This window comes from Ambystoma mexicanum, chromosome 2q (genome assembly GCF_040938575.1).
Source record: "Ambystoma mexicanum isolate Mex_15411 chromosome 2q, UKY_AmexF1_1, whole genome shotgun sequence".
Lineage (NCBI taxonomy): Eukaryota > Metazoa > Chordata > Amphibia > Caudata > Ambystomatidae > Ambystoma > Ambystoma mexicanum.
The window spans coordinates 228358937-228378275 of record NC_090924.1 but is presented as its reverse complement, the minus strand read 5'-3'; the positions used below and the strand labels follow the sequence as shown (position 1 = coordinate 228378275).

General features: G+C 44.7%; 1 protein-coding gene across 1 annotated transcript in view; it reads left to right on the top strand.

Moving 5' to 3' along the window:
- The window catches only part of THUMPD1 (THUMP domain containing 1), a 221447-nt gene extending 202791 nt beyond the window's left edge, over window positions 1-18656 (top strand). The window contains exon 4 of the mRNA XM_069647171.1: window positions 15147-18656. Coding sequence (XP_069503272.1) covers window positions 15147-15499 — 353 coding nt within the window. The 3' untranslated portion in view covers window positions 15500-18656. The remainder of the gene's footprint in view (window positions 1-15146) is intronic.
- Window positions 18657-19339: the final 683 nt, after the last annotated feature.

Here is a 19339-nt window from a genome sequence, read left to right as displayed (position 1 = left end):
GAAGATGCTCTGGCAAGAAAGGAACAGGCCAGTAGGGACGGGACTCGGGAGGTAACCCTCCTGCAGCAAAGACTGGCCCAGTACTCCAGGACCAACCAGGAAGCACAGAGAGAAAATGAGGCTCTCTGTCAGCACAATGATAGGCTCCAGCAACAGGTAGCCATGTAGGAGTGACTGAAAGTCTAGTAAGGCCTTGATAGAGGAACTGAAAGCACAGGCTCTTGCATGGCAACAGGGAGCAGGGGCTGATGGAGATGAGGTTCGCTGGGAAAGGGAAACACCTGAGCATAACCTCAGGAGCCCTAGTACCAGAAGCCTCCATCTCTCCCAGTCCCTGGACTCTGTCACCCCCATGTCCCCTGGCGCACATGAACCCAGGGCCACAAGGATGGCAAATTACTATCCAGTCAGAAATATGGGGCTCATAGGCCAGTCCCTCCCAGGAATGGATGGGCGGGCATCCGGGTATGGGCACCCAAGTACAGTGCAATTTAGTGGGGAACCCCAGGAGAGTAGGACCACTAAGGGCATCCTGAAAACCTCTGCCCAGTTAGGTCAGTGAGGGGGGGGTACCCATCAAATCCTGGGAGCAAGGAGGAATCGGAAGACTCCTCTGAGCGTCCCAGGACACAGGAGACTAGGTCCCCACATTCTGCCAGCCATTCCCAGGCTCGCAGAATCCGGGAAAACCTGGACGATCAGACGGGCACCTCTGGGAGCAGTGCTTCTGAGTCAGAGGATGACTGGACCAGGGTTACCCGAACCAAGAAGGCCAATAAGGCAAAACGGGCCTTGTTTAAGGACCCCTCAAAACAGATCAAAGCAATAAGGAGCGTCATCACTCCTTATCACAAGAACTCCAAGTATTCTGTTTGGGAACACTTGGAGCTCTTTGAGCAAATGATGGAGACTTTCCATTTGAAAGACAGCAGTAGCTGCATTCAGTACGTAAAATGGACATTCTCCCCAGAATACTCCAGTGTCTTTGCGGGGCTGGAGGACCAAAACAATTCAAGATGGTCTACATATAGGGCGGCCATCTTGAAGCACTTTTCTGTTCATAGAAATCCCCAAGAGGCTCGCAAGGCAGCCTACAATTTGCAATGTGGGGAGGATCAGGCCCCACAAGAATTTGTGCAGGAGTTGAAGCGTGCCTTTGCGCAGGCTACCAAAAGGGTGCGCACGGACAGTAAAGAATTTGTAAACATGTTTTTCCATGCCTTACCCAAATACATCATGACCCAGCTAGTGAGAGATTTTCATTAGAAAAGGTCACTAAACTGGGTCATTGAACAGGCCACCCGAATCTGAGGTGCAGAAGCCCATAGGAAATGAAAATAATAATGCTCAGAAAAACCCCAAACCGACCAGCACCACTGCTGCTGCCAAGGTGGCAGAGGTAAAGGTTGCCCCCATTTTGGATCTGGAGATGGGGCGGGAAGGGGGCCTAAAAACTTGCCTGCACAGAATAATTCCAAGCCCAGAAGGCCCTCGGGCCAGTCAGACAGGGAGTCAAGGAGGTAGTCCCACAAATGGGGTCCCTCACTCCCCTGACTATGTAAGTCCCTGCTACAAGGGAAACTGACCCATCCTGGGTTATGTGTGGACTCCTCCAGCCCAAGGTGGGGGGATCCAACCAAGCACCTAACCCAGTGAACTTCCCTCCTAACTTCCCCCCAGGAGGGCAGAAATTCACCAAATCCTGGGCAGAACATTTTCCCCAGGTATCCACAAAATGTCCAACCCCCAAATCATCCATCCTTCTTTCCCTACTTCCCTGAGCCCAGACCACCTAATCCGGGAGAGGGGAGGCCAAGGGTGGAGGGGTACCCAAATCTTCCCAACCCGGGGTACTACCAGAGAAGGGATAGCTACCCTTCCCGGGATCAGCCCAGGGGAGAAAACAGAACCAGTATCAGCCGGAGTGGTTTCCCAGTTAGAGCGCCAGCTCCAAAATATGGCACAGGATCTGGGTCGCATGCTGAGGGCTCAGCAGAACCCTCAGATGGGCATGCCGGCGCAGAATGTCCCAAACTCTGGACCTGGTGCTCCAGAACAATGACGGGGGCAGCACCCCGACAACCCACCAGTTCCCAGGGAGGAGGCACAAGGGGAAGGGGGGGGGTGTAAAGCCTTGGAGGAAGTTTCCTTCCCCACTTGTAAAAAGCCCCTGGAAACCCAGGAACCGGAAACAAAATCTCCTACCCCTGAAAGTCTGCCACCCAAGGAGCAGAGGGGGGGGGTAGGAGAAACAAAGGACCCAAACAGTCACACTTTGTGGAGGAGATACAGATCTTCCAATATGAGGGAGAGGGATCCTCGGAGGATCCTGGGAAAAGGATCTTCTCCTTCAGAGATGGGGGAACTCCTCCCAAAGAAAAACGGGTCCCAAGGGATTCAAATCCCGAGTGGTAGATGTGGGGACTGCGCTAGCGCTGCCCATCATCCCATCCCAGAACCAACATCATCAAAATCCCCTGGTTCAAACCCATCCTGGTGACTGCCTCCAAAAAAGGGGGAGGGGCGGGTGGCCCAGAACCGGAACCAGAGGAACCCAAAACTTTTTCCTATCTCCAGTTGCAAACTTTTTCTTTCAGGTTCCCAAGTCTCCCCACAGAATTGCCCAAATCTCTTCTCTCTCCATGTCCAAAACAAAAAAAAAATAGCCCACCAGTTGTCCAAAAATGTGCATTATCTGGGCCCCCTTGCGGAGAAGGAGGGAAGATACTATACCCCGTTTCAAGTACAGGGGCAGGGTACAATTTTGGCACTGGTGGACACTGGATCCCAAGCTACCCTTCTGTCCAAAAAGGCCTTTGATGAACTAAATTCAGAAAGGGGGGTGAATTGCCAAATTCCTCTCACCTCTCTTCCTGGACAACTTCAGAACTTTGACGGGAAGGAAATTCCCGTCGAGGGGACTGCGGATTTGGACATTAAAATTGGGTGACATAAGGTGAAACACCCGGTCATAGTAGTGACTCCAGAGGGCACCCCTTGTTTACTGGGGAATGACCTCCTGAGAAGGTTGTCACCCCTAATAGATTGTGTAAACAAGGTCCTCTGGACCCAGACTAGCCGACCAATAAAATTGAAACAGAGTGTCAACCATGTTAGTTTAAACGGCACATGCCACATGGTTGAACAAAAATCAGACCAAGTAGAATTTCACTTCCTGAACAACCAAATTCCAGACGTGACAGTAATAGCAGCAGGACAACAGACTGGTGATGGGAGGGTCCTCTCTATTTCTGAAAATCAACTTTCCTTCCAGTTTAAGGTGGTATTCCACACTGGCAGAAAACACTCTGAAATTCTTTACCAATCCAAAATCAGACATTCCCTCTCCAATAGTCCAGAAAGATGTGAAATCAGCTCAGAGCCTGGCTGATGTTCAGCAAATTGGAGAGCATTTGTTCATCCCTGTTCAGTTAAATGATGGGAAGGACTCTGTTCTCGCCCGAGTGTGTGTGAACAACTTTAAGAGCTTCATCAGCGAATCCATGTTCCGCCAACTCCCAAAAGATCCAGCCATTCCCACATTTAGACTGAGGAAACACCCAATTCCAAACATCTCCTGCCAAGCAGGTGTATGCTCAAAATCTCCATAGGCAACAAGAGCATCGTCCATAATTGTTGGGTCGTGCGAGACGTCACTGCTGCCTTTTACTTAGGCAGTGATATTCTCAATCGCTTTGCCATTAGTTTGGACCTAATAAACTTGAAAGCTTGGTCCCGATTAGCGGATAATCCCATGGGCTTTGATGATCCAGAGAAAGCATTTAGGTCAGCTCAATTGCTACCTTATGCAGTTGAAATTCAGATTGGAGAGGAAGTTACCATCCCAGAAAGGACCCGACAATTCTCCCTGGAAGTGAAAGTTAAGAGGACAAAAATTGAAAAACCCTGATGCCTATATTCATCTGAATGCTTCTCTCCCAACAGCAAGGGTTGGGGGTAAACCCAACACCATTAGTTAATGTAGAACATGACACCATTCCAATAGAGGTGGATAGAGTATCACTCTAGCCGCAGGCACCATTATCGGAATGGCAGTTGATGAGACATTTTTCCATTGATTTGGGCAATGAACTGTTAGGACCAATCCACAAGGACTGTTTTGACAGTGACAGTGATGACAATACAACACCAGACAGGATCTTTACCCAGCATGGGGGGGGGAGCTTCCTGGTGTACACTTCCTGCCCTTATTGTAAGGAAGATGTGACTTGTGACTTCAGGAGGGATGAGGTGATTTTCCAGGTCCATGAGGACTGCCTTTCCCACCTGAAGCCACCAGTCCAAATCAGCATTCTGACCAGGGACTTCTCCACCCAGCTGGAGGAGGCCGCTGATATAGCGAAACCAGAAGTCTTTCCAGGCTTCAGGCAGATGGTTGAAGAGTTAACCTAGCTGATGCCTGTGTGACTCTGGAGCAGAAGCAAAAGCTGAAACAAGTTTTCTTGGATTTTCAAGGTCTCTTTGCGGTGGACTCATGATTGGGGTCGCACCGACATCCACACAACAATTCCCACGGACCGCGGGATGACTCCAGTGTTTGTAAAGCAATATCGCGTGCCTCTCGCATCAATGGAGTCCCTTACTGAAATCATTAAGAACCTTGAGTCCCGTGGGATAATCCGTCCAGTCCACAGCACCTTCAATAATCCGGTGCTGGGGATATTGAAGCCCAACGGCCAGTGGAGACTCTGCGCCGACCTTGGGGAGCTCAACAAACGGGTCCATACTTCCCGATGGCCTCTTCCCTACATTGACCAAGGGCTGGCCCAGATCCAGGGGTCACAGGTATTCACTGCAATAGACCTGACCAATGGATACTGGACTGTACCTGTCAGTAGGGAGGACCAATACAAGCTGGCTTTTACCTTTGGGGGGGCCAGCAGTACACATGGACCCGGACTCCCTTCGGATGCCTCAACTCCGGCAATGAGTTCAACATTTTTCTACATAAGGCCATGCCCGACCTGGGTGAGAGGGGTAACCTGGCTTATGTAAATGATGTCCTCATCAAAAGCTCAACTGTGGAGGTACACATAGAGGAGATCCATTACAGTTGAGGGCCGCCAGAGCAAAACTTTCCTTTCAGAAAGCACAGTGGTGTAGAACCCGTGTTAATTTCTTGGGGCATGAGATTACTCCTCAGCGCCTCTGTCCCCAGGAAGAGAAGGTGGAATCACTCCAGAAACTGAACCCACAACTCTGCAGGAACTAAGGAGCCTCCTTGGACTGACTAATTACAGCAGAAAGTTCCTTGAGGGCTACGCAGAGATCACCTGACCCCCGATTCATCTCTTGAAGGGGTTTGGGGTCAAGTGGGAATGGGGTCCAGAACAAGCCGAGGCAGTAAGACAGCTCAAAAGAAGCTGCTCACAAGCTCCTTGCCTAGCTTACCCTGTCAGAAACAAGGAGTTCCTCTTGGAGACAGGGTTCTCTAATACATGCTTGACTGCAGTGTTATACCAAAAGCATGACAAGGTCAATAAAGTTTTACTCGCATAGGAGATTACTTTATCATCTGTGGAGGGAAAAATTCAACGATTGTGAGAAGGCACTCCTGGCAACAGTGTGGGCATTGAAGAATTACCGCCCGTTTATCTAGGGTGAACACATCATAGTGGAGACTCCACACCAGCCTCTGCAATATCTCCAAAGTGACAGAATCCTGGCCGGAAATGTGAGTAATTCCCAAATTACTTCCTGGATTCTGTCAATGCAAGGCTTTCCTGTGGAGGTCAGATATGGCCAAAACAAGAAGAGTCCCCTCACGCAAGGTCTGGCTGACTTGCATGATTGTGCCAGAGAAAACTGTCTCGAGGACGAAACTCTAAAAATCAAGGACAACATGGAGGCATACCTCAATTCCCCACACAAAGTCTTTGAAGAAGACAAGTGTGAGGGAATGACGACTGTCTATGTGGATGGATGCTCTTACCATGTTGACAACAATGGGGAAAAAACTTGTGGCCGGCGTAGGGAATGCATGGGTGAATGAGTCCCCAGAACCCTCCACTGTGTACAAGATTGCTCCCCGAAGTAGTCAAGTGGCAGAGTTGATAGCTGTGCATCAAGCCATCCTCACTGCTGTCCAACATCAACTCCACAAACTGGTCATAATCGCAGATTCGGATTATGTACGGAACGGGTTCGTGGAGCACCTGGCTAATTGGAAAACCAGAGGCATGTTATGTGCTAATAAACCCTTGAAACATGGGAAACTCAATACTACCCGGTACTAACATAAGAAACCGGAAGAGTCTTGATCTGGAATCCCTAACATAACGTGATACTTGGATCACAGAGGCCCTAGACCAGCAAAACCATTACCATTAGACCAGCTACTGTAGAAAAATGCAGTAAGGTGGTTCACAGAAGAACTGAGAGGATGGGGTGGTGGGGGGCCCAAACTGGAAAAGCTAAGGAGAAAGGTTTATAGTCATAATGTCGACAACAAAAATGTCGACGGTCAAAATTTCGAAAAAAAGTCGACTTTTTTTTTCAATGCATTTTTTTTTTTAAATGGGGGGGGTTCCCCCATCCCCCTTTTTTAAATTTTTTTTTTAATTTTTCCCTTTTTTTTAACTCCCGAACCCCTAAAATAAATATATAATTAAAAAAAACGAAAGTCGACATTTTTTTTTTGACATTTTTGTCTGTCGACATTTTTTTTGAAATTATAACTGCCCACCATGGAGAAACCATTACAATCGGACAAAAATAAATACCAGCAACAACTCAATGTACAAATCAGCAGTCCTTAAAGCAAAAATAGCATACTACACCACAAGAATACCATCTGCAACAATGCGCAAAAAGAACTATTCAAAATCAACCAAAAATTAAAAGAACCCTATATCTTGCAACAAATGAATCATACTATCACAATCCCTATGTGACAACATCACTAACCAACTAAGAACAAATATAGAAACAATTCAACAGACCATTGACGCAAGCCATGCAACAAAAACGAATACGGAACCTCCAAAAACCAGCATACCACCATAGCACTCGACTGATTCGAACCCATAGATGAAGAAGCTTTCAACGCACTAATAAAAGACACCAACCTCGCCGGATCACCCAGTGACCCATGCCCTCCAGAGAGCTTCAAAGAAATCCTCAACTACAGATCCCCAGCATCATACTTCCAGCTACTGATGAACCCATCAGTAAATACAGGAATAGTACCTAAATCAGAACTTCTATCCACATAGGACGACTTAAAAATAAATGCAGACAACAGCACCCGATCGGCCTTCATAATACTGGAAATATCAGCTGCCTTCAACACAATCGGACTCGCAACACTAATCCAGATACTAGAGGAATGCTGCTTTAAAGACTCTGCTCTACAATGGCTAAAATATTTCCTCACTAATCGCACTGAAAGAACTTACCTACTGCCATTTACTTACGACACCAAAAACATCTCCTGCAGTGTACCACAAGTTTCTAGCTTCTCTCCACTCCTCTTCAGCATCTACATGTCCTCCCCTATTGAAACATATTCAAACCCATGGACTGACCACCTACAACTACTCGGATGATACCCAACTCATCTTCAAGATAAACCTCAACCCAAGACCCAAACAACCTCATCAAATCCTTCAGACATTTTCACCTGGATGACCATCAACAATCTAAAATTAAACCCGACCAAAACAGAAATAATTATCCTCCACCCCTGAGAATAATGCAACACACACATAAATGAACTGGCCACCAGGCATGAGAACCCAACCGGAAGCATCTGCCGTGATAGACATATTTTTTTTTTCTTTTAAACGGAATACTCGAGGGAAACAGATTCTCGCTAAAACCACAGTCAACGCAATAGCAAAGACATGCTTCTACCTCATGCAACTAATTATAGGGATCCTCTCCTACCTCTCCTTCCCACACAGAACCCCCACAATCACCTGTTTATTATGATCATGAATTGACTACGCAAACGGCCTCTACCTTGGAATGCCAGAACGTCTTATAAAAAAAACTCCTTATCCAAAACACTGCAGCAAGGATACTCCTGAGACTAAACAGAAGAGACCACACCCCCCCGCCACCCCTCACAGCCCTGAGATGGCTCTCTGTAAAAAAACGCATTAACTTAAAGTCCTCTACATCACTCACAAATCACTACACGGACAAGGAGCAGAATTCCTCAAAGCTAAAATCCGATACCAACTGGGAAGAAGCCTAATATCAAGCAACAACCTCAAAATCGAAAAAAGGGTACAAAAAACATTTGGAGGAACTGCATTCTCCCGTCTGATAGCCAAACTCTGGAACTCACCAAGACTAGCATAAAAACTGACACCTCCCACAACTATCACCGCGGCCGCAAGACAATCAAAGGACGGTACAGATCCTAGAACCAACAATAAAACAACCACATTGTACTAACCACCCTTGCTCCTTGCTCCCCTCTAGCATAACCCACACATACTGCAAACAACCTAACGGGTCAGCCCTACCGCACACAACGCAAATATCACAAACCCGCCAAAAGAACAAACTCCCCGAAACAAATTACCCAGACGATGGACGTTGCTCCTCCGGACACCACCCCAGTCCACACAATCAAGCACACTCTAAGCCGCCCAGCACAGATGCCAGTTTCTCCTGGTTCTGCAGGCACCAACAGAAGAGCACAACCTATATCCTATCCCACTTCCCTCCCTAACTCTAACCCAACAGACAAAAGTATGGCCCTCAAGGACATTAATGTATCTTGCAAAATATACATTCACATTGTGGAATGTTATCTCCTAGGCAGCCGATAACATACTGGGAGGAGAGATGGGGGGATGACTTTAGAAACATTATTGATGGCAAAGAGGCAGCATGGCAATCACTCCAAGGGGCTCGATGCATCTGACTGCATTGGTTGTTCTATGGGCTCAAGTGCAGTCATCAGGTGATTTGCATGGCTGTGCACATTTGGATCTGGTCCTGATGTCAGTTGGATATGCCATTTGATGGGTCTAATCCTTTTGGAGCAAAGACTGACAACAGCTTAAACTTCAAGATTCTAAGGTGGCTGCAAAATCTTGAGGAGCAGCCATCTGTCAACAGCAGCAGCAGCATCCGACTTCCCATACTTGGGGCGTTCCTTTCACTCTCCTCTTCTTTTGGACAAAGAGGTAGAGGTCAGCGTGCCCAAAGAGGGCTAGGGAGATTTCCACATGGTTCCAGGGGCCGTGGAGGAAGAACTGCTCAGTCAGTAACCTCATCATTAGCCTCTGCCACAGCCCCAAAACCACTCTTAGAGATTTATGCACAGGACTCCGGTGGGAGGCAGGTTGACCCAGCATCTAGAAGAAATGGCTCTACATTAATTTGGAGGTGTGGGCACTTCAGCCAGTGGCTGAAGGGTACTGTCTCCCAATTCTAAAAAAAAACCCCAGATTGTCCCCCAAGCCAGCAATCTCTTCGGGAAGCAGATCCACTCCTTCTGCGGGAGATTCTTTCCCTGCTGGAGGAAGGTGTTGTGGAAAGGGTGACTGTAGCGGAGCAATTCCAAGGTTGGTACTCCACCTATTTTCTGACTGACTGAGGACTGTGACCCATCTTAGACTGAGATGCTTGAACAAGTTCCCCAGGAAAGACCGATTCAAGATGGTCACTATTTCACAGCTTCACCAGGCCCTTCAGCTCCAGGATTGATTGTGTAAAATCTTCCATGTGCCTATACATCCTAAACACAGAAAATGCCTGAGGTTTGCCATTGGAAGTTCTCATTATCCGTTACAGTACTGCCTTTCGGGCTGAACTTCGCCCTGAGGATCATCAAGTTGATGGTGGTGCTGGCAGCGAATATAAGAAGGCAAGGGACCCACCTCTTTCCCTACCTAGACAATTGGCTGATAAAAGCCTGTTCTACTGAACAGGCTCTAGAAAATCTCAACAGCACCTGCTGCTCTCTCTCCACAATCTGGGCTTTGCCCTCAACTTCAAGAAGTCCCAGGTGACCCCATCACAAAAGCTACAATTCATTGGAGCAGTCCAGGACTCTTCCTCGGGCAATGCTTTGCCTCCCGAGTTGAGAGATCGAAATATCTTGCAGATGGTGACGAGACTTCAAAATGCGGTGACAGTGCCCAACACCTCCTAGCATTCGACTTTCTGAGCCACATTCCATGCTGCATTTTTCTGGTGCCACAAGCCCGCTTAAGAATGAGGTTCCTGCAGTGGGCCCTCATACCAATGGTCACAATTCTCAGGCAAAATGATCGACCATTTTCAGGTCCCGAGCAAGGATGCACAGGATCTTCTGTGGTGGGCCTGCAAGGAGAATGTGTTCTTTGTTGCCTGCGGTTGTTTGAGTTGCTCCTTAACCATGAAGTGGTTACCTGTTTTTTTTCACAAACCCAGAGTCACAGGCTACCACAATCTGGATGTTGGTAGAATGCTTAAATTGTACCTGGAAAGCATGAAGAACACTTGGACCTTTTCACAAGCTACAGTATTTCTACCCTAAATCATATAACTGCCAAAGCAATGATTTCCAGCTTGTAGCCTTTTGGGTTGCTAATGCATTTTTATGGGGAGCAGATGGCACTATGCGTAGCACATGCATCTCTGAGCAGGAGCTGCTGGGACAAGGGTTCGATACTACTGGCCTAAATTGAGTACCACAAGCATGTGTGATGATAGTAATTTGTAACACCTGTTACCAAGAGCTCTGAAACTGGAATATCTGGCATGCTGTGCTCTATAAAACACCAATTATTATTAAACCTGTTCCTCCTATTCGGAGTTGCTATGCTCATTTTGTAAGGACTAAAGAGGCTTTTTGATTATTTAGTATCCGCTTATACACAAGCGTTTCATTGATGGATTTCATTGATTGATTTTCAAAGGCATGTTCTACTTGACATTTGTAAGGCGGCTACCTGGGCCACACCCCATTTCTTCAGCAAATACTGTCTCTATTTCCGAGTCAATGCCCAGTTTGTTCTGGCTATTCTTCACAGCAACTTTGTCTGCTGTAGTCTCGTTCACATAACCCAAATTATTTAAGGTCCCTCTCTCCGGATCCTAGTCTAAGAATGCTTTACATTGTCCCATATGTTTGGAGGAAAGGGGATGAGATGTAGCAGTAAGAAAGTTACTGAATGTAGTGATTACTGTGCTCCTAGTCCCCTTTCCTCCATACAGTCCTCGGCCTACAGTAAGACCGTGCTATGATAACTCTAAAAAAAATAGAAATCACTCTATAGTGATTTCTTTTTTTAATTTTTTTTTTTATTTATTGTGCCATAGCCAACATTTGACTTTAAACACTTTTCAAAGACAGTCATACAACAGAAAAAAGAGAACTACAGCCTTAAATAAAACATTTGAATTCCTAAATTATTGCTTTTAAGAAAGGAAAAAAAAAGGAAAAATCTAGTGCAGACTCTAAAATATGAAAGGGCAGCACCTGCAAAAAGAAAGAAAACCGAAGAAGCAGCAGCAAACAGGAAACCACATATTTCTACTACAATAAAACTGTTTGGTCTGCTAGAGACTATATTTAGATAAATTACTCATTGAAACGCAACATAAAACAGAAACTTAAAACGGGAGAAACTAGTACATCCCCCGAGGCACCCATTCGCCTTGACATCCTTCTCTCCTCCGTTCAACTTAGTCATTAATAAAATTCAGTTCCCTCAGAGAGCTCTAACAAGTTCCATTGAGAAATCGGACTCGTGACATGAGGATAATCTCCACCAAAATTCGTTTGTATTTAACCATGAAAGATGATGGACAAACCTATCAAATCTTCTTACCCTCATACTCCAAGTACCTGAACAGTTTGATAAGTGTTTGGATGTCTGATTAACAGTATTATCACACTTATCGCAGCTCAGAATTATTTTCCCTTCACTATCTCTGGTAGCCTGAATCCCTAGGGTTGGGAGTAGGTTTAGGCAAAATCTAAGAATATCCCAGCCGCAGATCTGGAGATTTTTTTTAGATAGGTGGGGAGCATTGATAATCGTTTATCAATCACAGTAAAAGAGACAGATCTCTTTGCCCTCCTCATGCTACCTATTGTATCAATACAGTAACGCTGCTTCATCTTATCCTTCACCCTGTCCAGATTACCCAAAAGGAGATCAACATCACAACCCGCTTACGCTAATATTTCTGAGCATCTTTGCTGGAATTTGGTCAAAAAACAATTTTTACCCAGTTGCATCTCTTTATTTACTTCCTCAAATAAAGAGTTTTTGGGAGAATCTAAAACCTCTCTATATAAGTTCAGCCATTTCCATTGGAGCCATGATAGTGATTTCTGGGAGGCACACTAGGGAAGTAAACTAAACTTTCCTTCATGCTTCTATTAATGAGAAAGTTGAAGAAATGCACAGCAACAATCTTAATCTCCCCAGCCTTGGCCCCATGCCAGAGAGAGTATTTTCTGTCGCAGACTTGATGCAGACTACGTCATCCCAATCCTAGGCACAGGCACCTTTCTACCTGACATTTCAGAGGTTCAGATATGACAACTGGGAGTTTTTGGGAAAAAGTAATATAAGTTTGGCTTTCAGTCCATTGCCACTCCAACAAAACCCTCTTGCAAGTTTTCAAGTTGGCGTTGCGACATGAACTTTGACCTTCACCAATCTATAATTCCAGAGTTTCACCTCTCTGTGGCCCGATCTGACCTCCATAATGATATGATTAACAGCCTCTTAACATCCCTCGCTCTTTCAAAAGGATTGGTACAGTGCATTTAGATGTAATGGGGAACTATCCCTCCTGAACAGTTTGCAGTCGGATCTTTGGCTCCTCATGGCAGTTTCGTTTGAGCCGTTTCACTTGTGCGCTCTAATGTTGCTTACCTTCAAAGTTGCAGAATTGATTGCCATCAAAAATACAAAGTCGGTATGTGGGCTTTGCGCTCTTTGGATCTGAAAAGCAGTTATACCGGTTTCCTAAAAGGTGGTTCCGCTCTGGGCGACACCATTGTTTTTACTAAAAGTGCTCTTGGGATTCCTTCCGTAGCAAAAGATCTCGATTGTTCTTCTGGTCCACCCCCTCCCAACCAAATCAGAATGAAATGGCTGAACAGTCTGATAGACTTGCCTCTAAAAGGCATTGGGCCTCATTACAATTTTCCCGGTGTAGTTCAAATGCCTGTAAAAGTGGTGGTAATACTGCCTCTGGCACTTTTCCTGCACTGGTGGTGGCACGGATTTACCTCCAGCCAAGAGCTGGAATGTCAGTCTTGCCTCCACCGGCAAAAAATGCTGAAATTACTGGTACCCATAATTTTGGTGCCTGTAAATCCGGCAATCCCCTCCATGGAGTCCTATGAGAGTCCATGGAATGGGAATTTACCACTGTTGCCGGCATTTGACATATGCCGGTAACAGTATTACCGTGTTGGTTGCATCCCGCCAGATTTACCGGCGGGATACCACCAAAATTGTGTTGACTCCGATTGAGTTCTTATGTTGTGAATAGAACAAAAGATTACTAACGGAATGATCAACTTTTTTTGCTTTACAGTTCCTCAAGCTGGGGAATCTGTATCCAAACTGATCATCTTCAGGTAGATGGTTCTGTTCAGCAAGACCTGTTAGGAGCTGGCAAAGAAGGTGCCTACAGGGTTCGCAGCTTGCTCGGTTAGGGACCAACTGGATCTTATTGCATTACCTAGGGGAATTCCACAACGACATGTGGCAGGTGGTTGACGTGGGTGTTGTGTGCACTTCTTTATGAAACACCATTGTCGCTAGCAGAGCCCTCCATCCATCGGACATTGTTATGGAAGTCTTTTAAAAAAAAAAATATATGGATCTGTAGGAGTAAGGTTTTCGTTGGAACAAACGTTACCTTTGATAATGCTCTTTCTGGTGGGTGTGGAATTCCTCCTAAGGTAAGTAAAATGTTTTGTTTCATATTTCTTGAAAAACGTTTGAGTGAATGTTAGCAACAGATAAAAACCTTGTATTAAAAGATCCTATTATATATGTAATTTTCAGTTGTCTTCACAAAGTATTTGTTTAGGAGTAGGGGCGGGTAGAGAAACCAAATAAATGTCACACCCCCACCGCCCCCATACCCACCAAAAAGTACTTGTTTTTCGGTCCATCTGGAGCGAACTTTGATTGCTGCCAGAGCTAGTGAAGATACAGAACCAGAGAGGGGCCCTGGTGGCAATAGGCTGCTTCCTTATGCATAGCCGGTGCATCCTGCTGTACGCTCTATTACAGCATTAGCTGTCTTGTCAGGTCCAGTGGAGCTGTTTAAGTTGCTGAGAGATTTGCTGAAGGTTTCTTTAAAGGGCTGCTTTTGTTTCTCTGCTGCTGATATTTTTTTGCAATTGTGTTTTGCATTGTCCTCATCGCGTTCTGGTCCGTTTGAATAGCACCAGCGTCTTGGTTCAAGTAAACATTCACCATGTGGTTCGTAGTCAATTTTATTATGTCTATTAGTGTTGTGCTATGTTTGCAAACACTAACTCACATATTTCAGTAGAGGTGTACATCTTATATAAAAGGAATTAAGGTTGCTTGATAGCATGTTTTGAGAGGGCGATCTCACCATTAGAGCAGTTAAAACAGTGACTCCAGGTTAAAGAAAGATGAGCATCATTTCAACTATTGTCCCTTGCACCCTAACAAGGTAGTCCTCCCCCCTACTTGCACACATGACGCCTTCTTTAACTGACTGATGGATACAGTAGGTGGCTCAAGCAGACTTGCGCAGGTCAGAGGGTGGGGAGAAGCGGCACCACCAGAGGCAGTTTAAAAAAAAAAAGTTCTATTTGTTGATTGTGCCATACCCTGCCCGAATGGTCCACAGCCTTTTAGCCCTCCTCATTTGGCTATACCAACTAGAAATGCCCATGTTCAGATTGCTGCCACAGTAGACAGTGTTTGGCTACAAGAAGTTATAGACTACCTGGCATTGTTTATTTGTCATTGTGAAGGCAGGCAATAATGTGGTGGTCTGTTAGATTTGCGTTTTCATGTGTTAATGGCATGTACAGCTTTTCAGTTATTGGATCCTGGTCCTATTGCAATCAAACTCTAATCAAGCACACTTCCTTAAAGTAATTGTACAGTTTCATAGTGACTACTGATTGTCTATACAAGGGTAATTGTATTTTTTTCATCCCCTAGGCATTGTCGGGAGCTTAAATCCAGAGAACAAAGTGGATCTTGGTAATCCGCAGTACACAGTAGTTGTTGAAATTATCAAAAGTGTCTGCTGTATGACTGTCGTAGAAGATTATATACGCTTCAGAAAATATAATTTACAAGAGGTTGTGAAGGACGACAAAAAGGAGGAGTCAGTTAAGCAGCAACATGAAGAAATCAATAAAGAAACAGAGCAAATTCACAAAGGCGAAACTCGAGAAGAAACCCCCTCAGGACGGCTAGAAGGCAACACTGTGGAAGAGAAACTCCCAGAAACTAAGCAATTGGAAACGTGCATTGAAGAAAAGCAAGAGGATTCCAAACCATCTTTCTAACAGGGGCTCTACTTGAACTCAAGCGGAATTAAGAGGAGTACTACAGTACGAATCCATGCTTGGTGCTGATGGGCTGTAGCTGGACAGTGCATAGGAAGATCCAATTGTAGTAAAGCACAGCGCAAATGGTTGAGAAGTAGAAGATGGGTTTTTGTTATTAAAGTTTATTTCAAAAGGTTTTTTTATGAAGACGTTTGTTTTAACATGTACATCTGTTACATGTACAAATGTTTGCTTTTGTAGCTGGTAAAATGGACAATTACTTTTAATTTTGCAAACCTGTCGTGGTTTTGATGGAATTTTTAAATGCCACACTTTGTATTGACCCAACTTTAGGAATGACATTTTGGGGATTTCTTATATAGAATTCTGCTGTAAACCAAGTTTGTGAAATGTAGAGTGCTGTACTGTCACAGAGGATGTTTGGCATCATTGCTAAAATTGGTATGGTTCAGTATACTTGGGCACTGCGTTTTTTTTTCCAGGGATGGTATAACACTGGGAACTTGTGAACAAATTGTTGCGCTTATTGTACTATCGGCATTGATTATGCTCAACATCCTTTTTCCATTTGAAGCTTCTTAAAATGATAGCCACTTTTCTGTTATGGGATCTCAACATTGTGAACTAGAAATCTGACAAACCTTGTCACAACTGGGTGAACCCTTGATGTAACCCACACATTAATTTCTTGTATACATTGACAATACAATTAAACATCCAAAGATTCTTAAAAAAAAAAAGTGGTCTCTAATGCACATCTTTATTAAATCCAAGATTTCTTTAAATCACTGACACAGGCACATAGGTAAATCCAATTAATGTTGGATGCGTATTGTTTGGCAGGGAAGATGTCAGTGAATGATTTATTCAAATATAGCATTACAATAATATACAAACCAGTAATCAAATAATGGAATTTACCAGGGGAAAATAATCCTACCAGCCTCAACTGTCTCTTCTAAAAGAAAGTGAAAATGTCACATACATTCTTAAAGGTCAATACAGTGTGGTGTGGTAGGTCAGAAGGAGACTAAACTGGTGCCATTTTCACAAATAAGCCTTCTCATTTATTATTCAAATCTATGTATCCCTAATAGCATAGTGTTTGCCCTACCTAAAATAAAACTAACTAGGGTGCTAGTCGTCAGTGAGATGGTCCAAAGTTATAGTCTGTCCTCTGTCCCAAACTACCCTGTTCTGTCCCAACCATGATTTAAAAAAAATAATATAAAGCTCAAAAGAAATGGAGGTCTCTCTTGGGATGGCTTATGGGGATATTCTGAATAAGTTCCTTTAGTTCTTTAAAGGGGCTCATGGTCGTCCCATGCCCCCCAACACCCCTCCCTGGACTTCCCCTTTTCTACTATTGGTACAGTTCCTGGTTTCAATGAGCAAAGACTCTGGCCTTTCATTCCCTCCAAGTCAAATAATGTCTGTGTTGTTTCCCAACTTCTGGTATGCTCGGGGGTCCTCCCCTGGCCTGCTCGTTTAGTTTCAGAATTCGTCCTTCTGATATACATGGGAGGATTGGCCCCTTTCACTCCTTTCTGTCTCTCCGACCTTTCTTTTAGCTTTAACCATATATATATATATAATCTCTCTTCTTGGTTTTTTCCCTTCTCTTTCCAATCTTGCTTTATACTGAGACAAATGTGAGGGTTTTGTTGGTAATCTTTGATGGCTTGCCAACGTTCACTTATACTGGGACAAGTATGATTGATCCCTTGATATTCTCCATTAGCTTCTTGCCCGTTTCCCTGCCCTCCTCTCTCGCCGATCCTGTTGCCTTTCTTGTCACAGGCTTGCGCCACTGGTTCTTCTAGCAGGGCCCGGTTTTTCTGACCTGACGAAAAGTGGGTGGGCTTCCGGTCCTTCCTCGTTTCACTTGCGGCTCCACTGAGCCTGTCTTGGTATGGTCTCAGCGTTGTAAGAGGACCACATGATCCACCCTCTTTGGGTCACACCACCACTTCCAGGTCTTCTTCTGGCACCCAAGTCGAACACCAGTTTCCTCTGTGCTTCTTTCTTCTCGAGGTCCTGAGTGTATGTCGAACAGACTGCTCCACGTCCTTCTACTGCTTTCTCCGCCTCGGTTCGAACTTTCCGGGCTCTGAAGACGAGAAAGTCTTTCATTAGTCCTTTCTTAGGTTTTGTGAGGAAGCGCTGGGCCGGCCACAGCTTAGGCATACAGTCTTTTGTTTCTTTCCAGGACATATTCATTATACCTCGTTCAATCTCCTTCCACCCAGTATGGTTTGCTACAAACCACTGATTTACTCTTAAGGGTTCTCCTAATCTTCACAGTATGAGGGGTATCAGAAGGTTGTTTATTAATAATATTGCAGTAGCAAATTGTGACTGGTTTGGAGGGAAGGTTTTGGTTATTTGATGTAGTTCTCTCCTCAGAAAAGTTTATAGGGCCTTCCTGGACGGAACAGGAGTCCCTGTCCCCAAGAGGGGAGTCTCTGTGAGGTGCTGCTTTCGGGCACCCCCAGGGGGTAATGTTGTGCAGTGGCTTACATCCCTAGCCTCACCGGGAAGGGATCTCTTGGGGGAAAAGTGAAGAGATCCTGTGGATCATGGCTTCTCAGTAATTGGTACAAATGCATCTATGCATAATGCAGATGAAATGTATACATGCTAACTTTAAAAAAGGTCTTTCAAGATATCCTCCAAGATGTTACCAAGAGACAGCATCTGTCGCTTAACAGATGTGTGCCCAACATTGTGAGCATTACCCAGAAATTTGACTCCAACTTTGTTTTGGGGACTTCTTCGTTAGTTGTTGACAACTATTTCTGCATGATGTGAACCTTGAATTTCTTCCTTCACGAACGTGGGTTATTTTTTGTAAACTGCTTATTTCATAATGTCTCCCAACCGAACACGGAGTTCTTCTTTCACTGTACAACTTTTAGAATGTGGAGTCACCTCCATGTTTCTTTGCCCCAACTTGAGAAGAAAGGAAATTTACAAACCTGCACCTCTTGTTCAACACAATTGCGCAGTCTCCAGCTAGCAACTGTAAGAAGTAACGCACAGCCTTGTTTCAAAATGCTGGGAGAAGTGCAGTGAAATCTAAGCATGACTTTGCGAGACCTTGAGGTTGATCTATTTGGCCATGGAATAAAGACAGTATGGATCATAGAACAAATTGTTCTTTTTGTCTCATTCTTTTGAGGATTTTAACTCTTTTTTTTTTTTTTTTCTTTTTTCCTGAATCTAGCAGCAAGTAGAAATCCTGCAGAATGAAACCTCTCCACAGAATACTCCCAACTCTTTTTGAACACGGCAGTAAACATCTAATCTTGTAGGAGCAAGCTGTTATTTACAGCTGAGCATGGTGGAGACAAGATAGTGGGGGACATTGCTTGGAATGCTCTTTTCAAAGGGAGTAGAGGCATGTTTTTGAACGAGGAGCACTGAAATAACCCACAGGTGCATATCCTAGCGTGAGATGGAAGGAAGAGCTGCAATCTCATCACCCACCAGCTGGATGGTGTTAGGGTAGGAAGTCTGTGTCTTGATTACTTGGCCTGTGGGAGGCACAGAAATGATTGAAAAGTGTTTTGGTAAAGTTGAATTAGAATATCACGATCTCCATGCAAAAATCCCACCAAGCTACCAAATACTATGTCAAACTGCTAGAACTTCTCAAAAGATAAATAAACGGAATAACTAAACCCTTTTGTTTAAAACATGTTGAAACTTTGAAGCCCATTTCTTTGATGCATTTCCTTTTTTGTGGTTGAATCAACATGCTGGCGTCAGTTGAGAACATAAAAGCAAGTAGCTTTCTCAGAAGCGGTCTATTTAGAGGGTTCCTTGAAGAGGAAA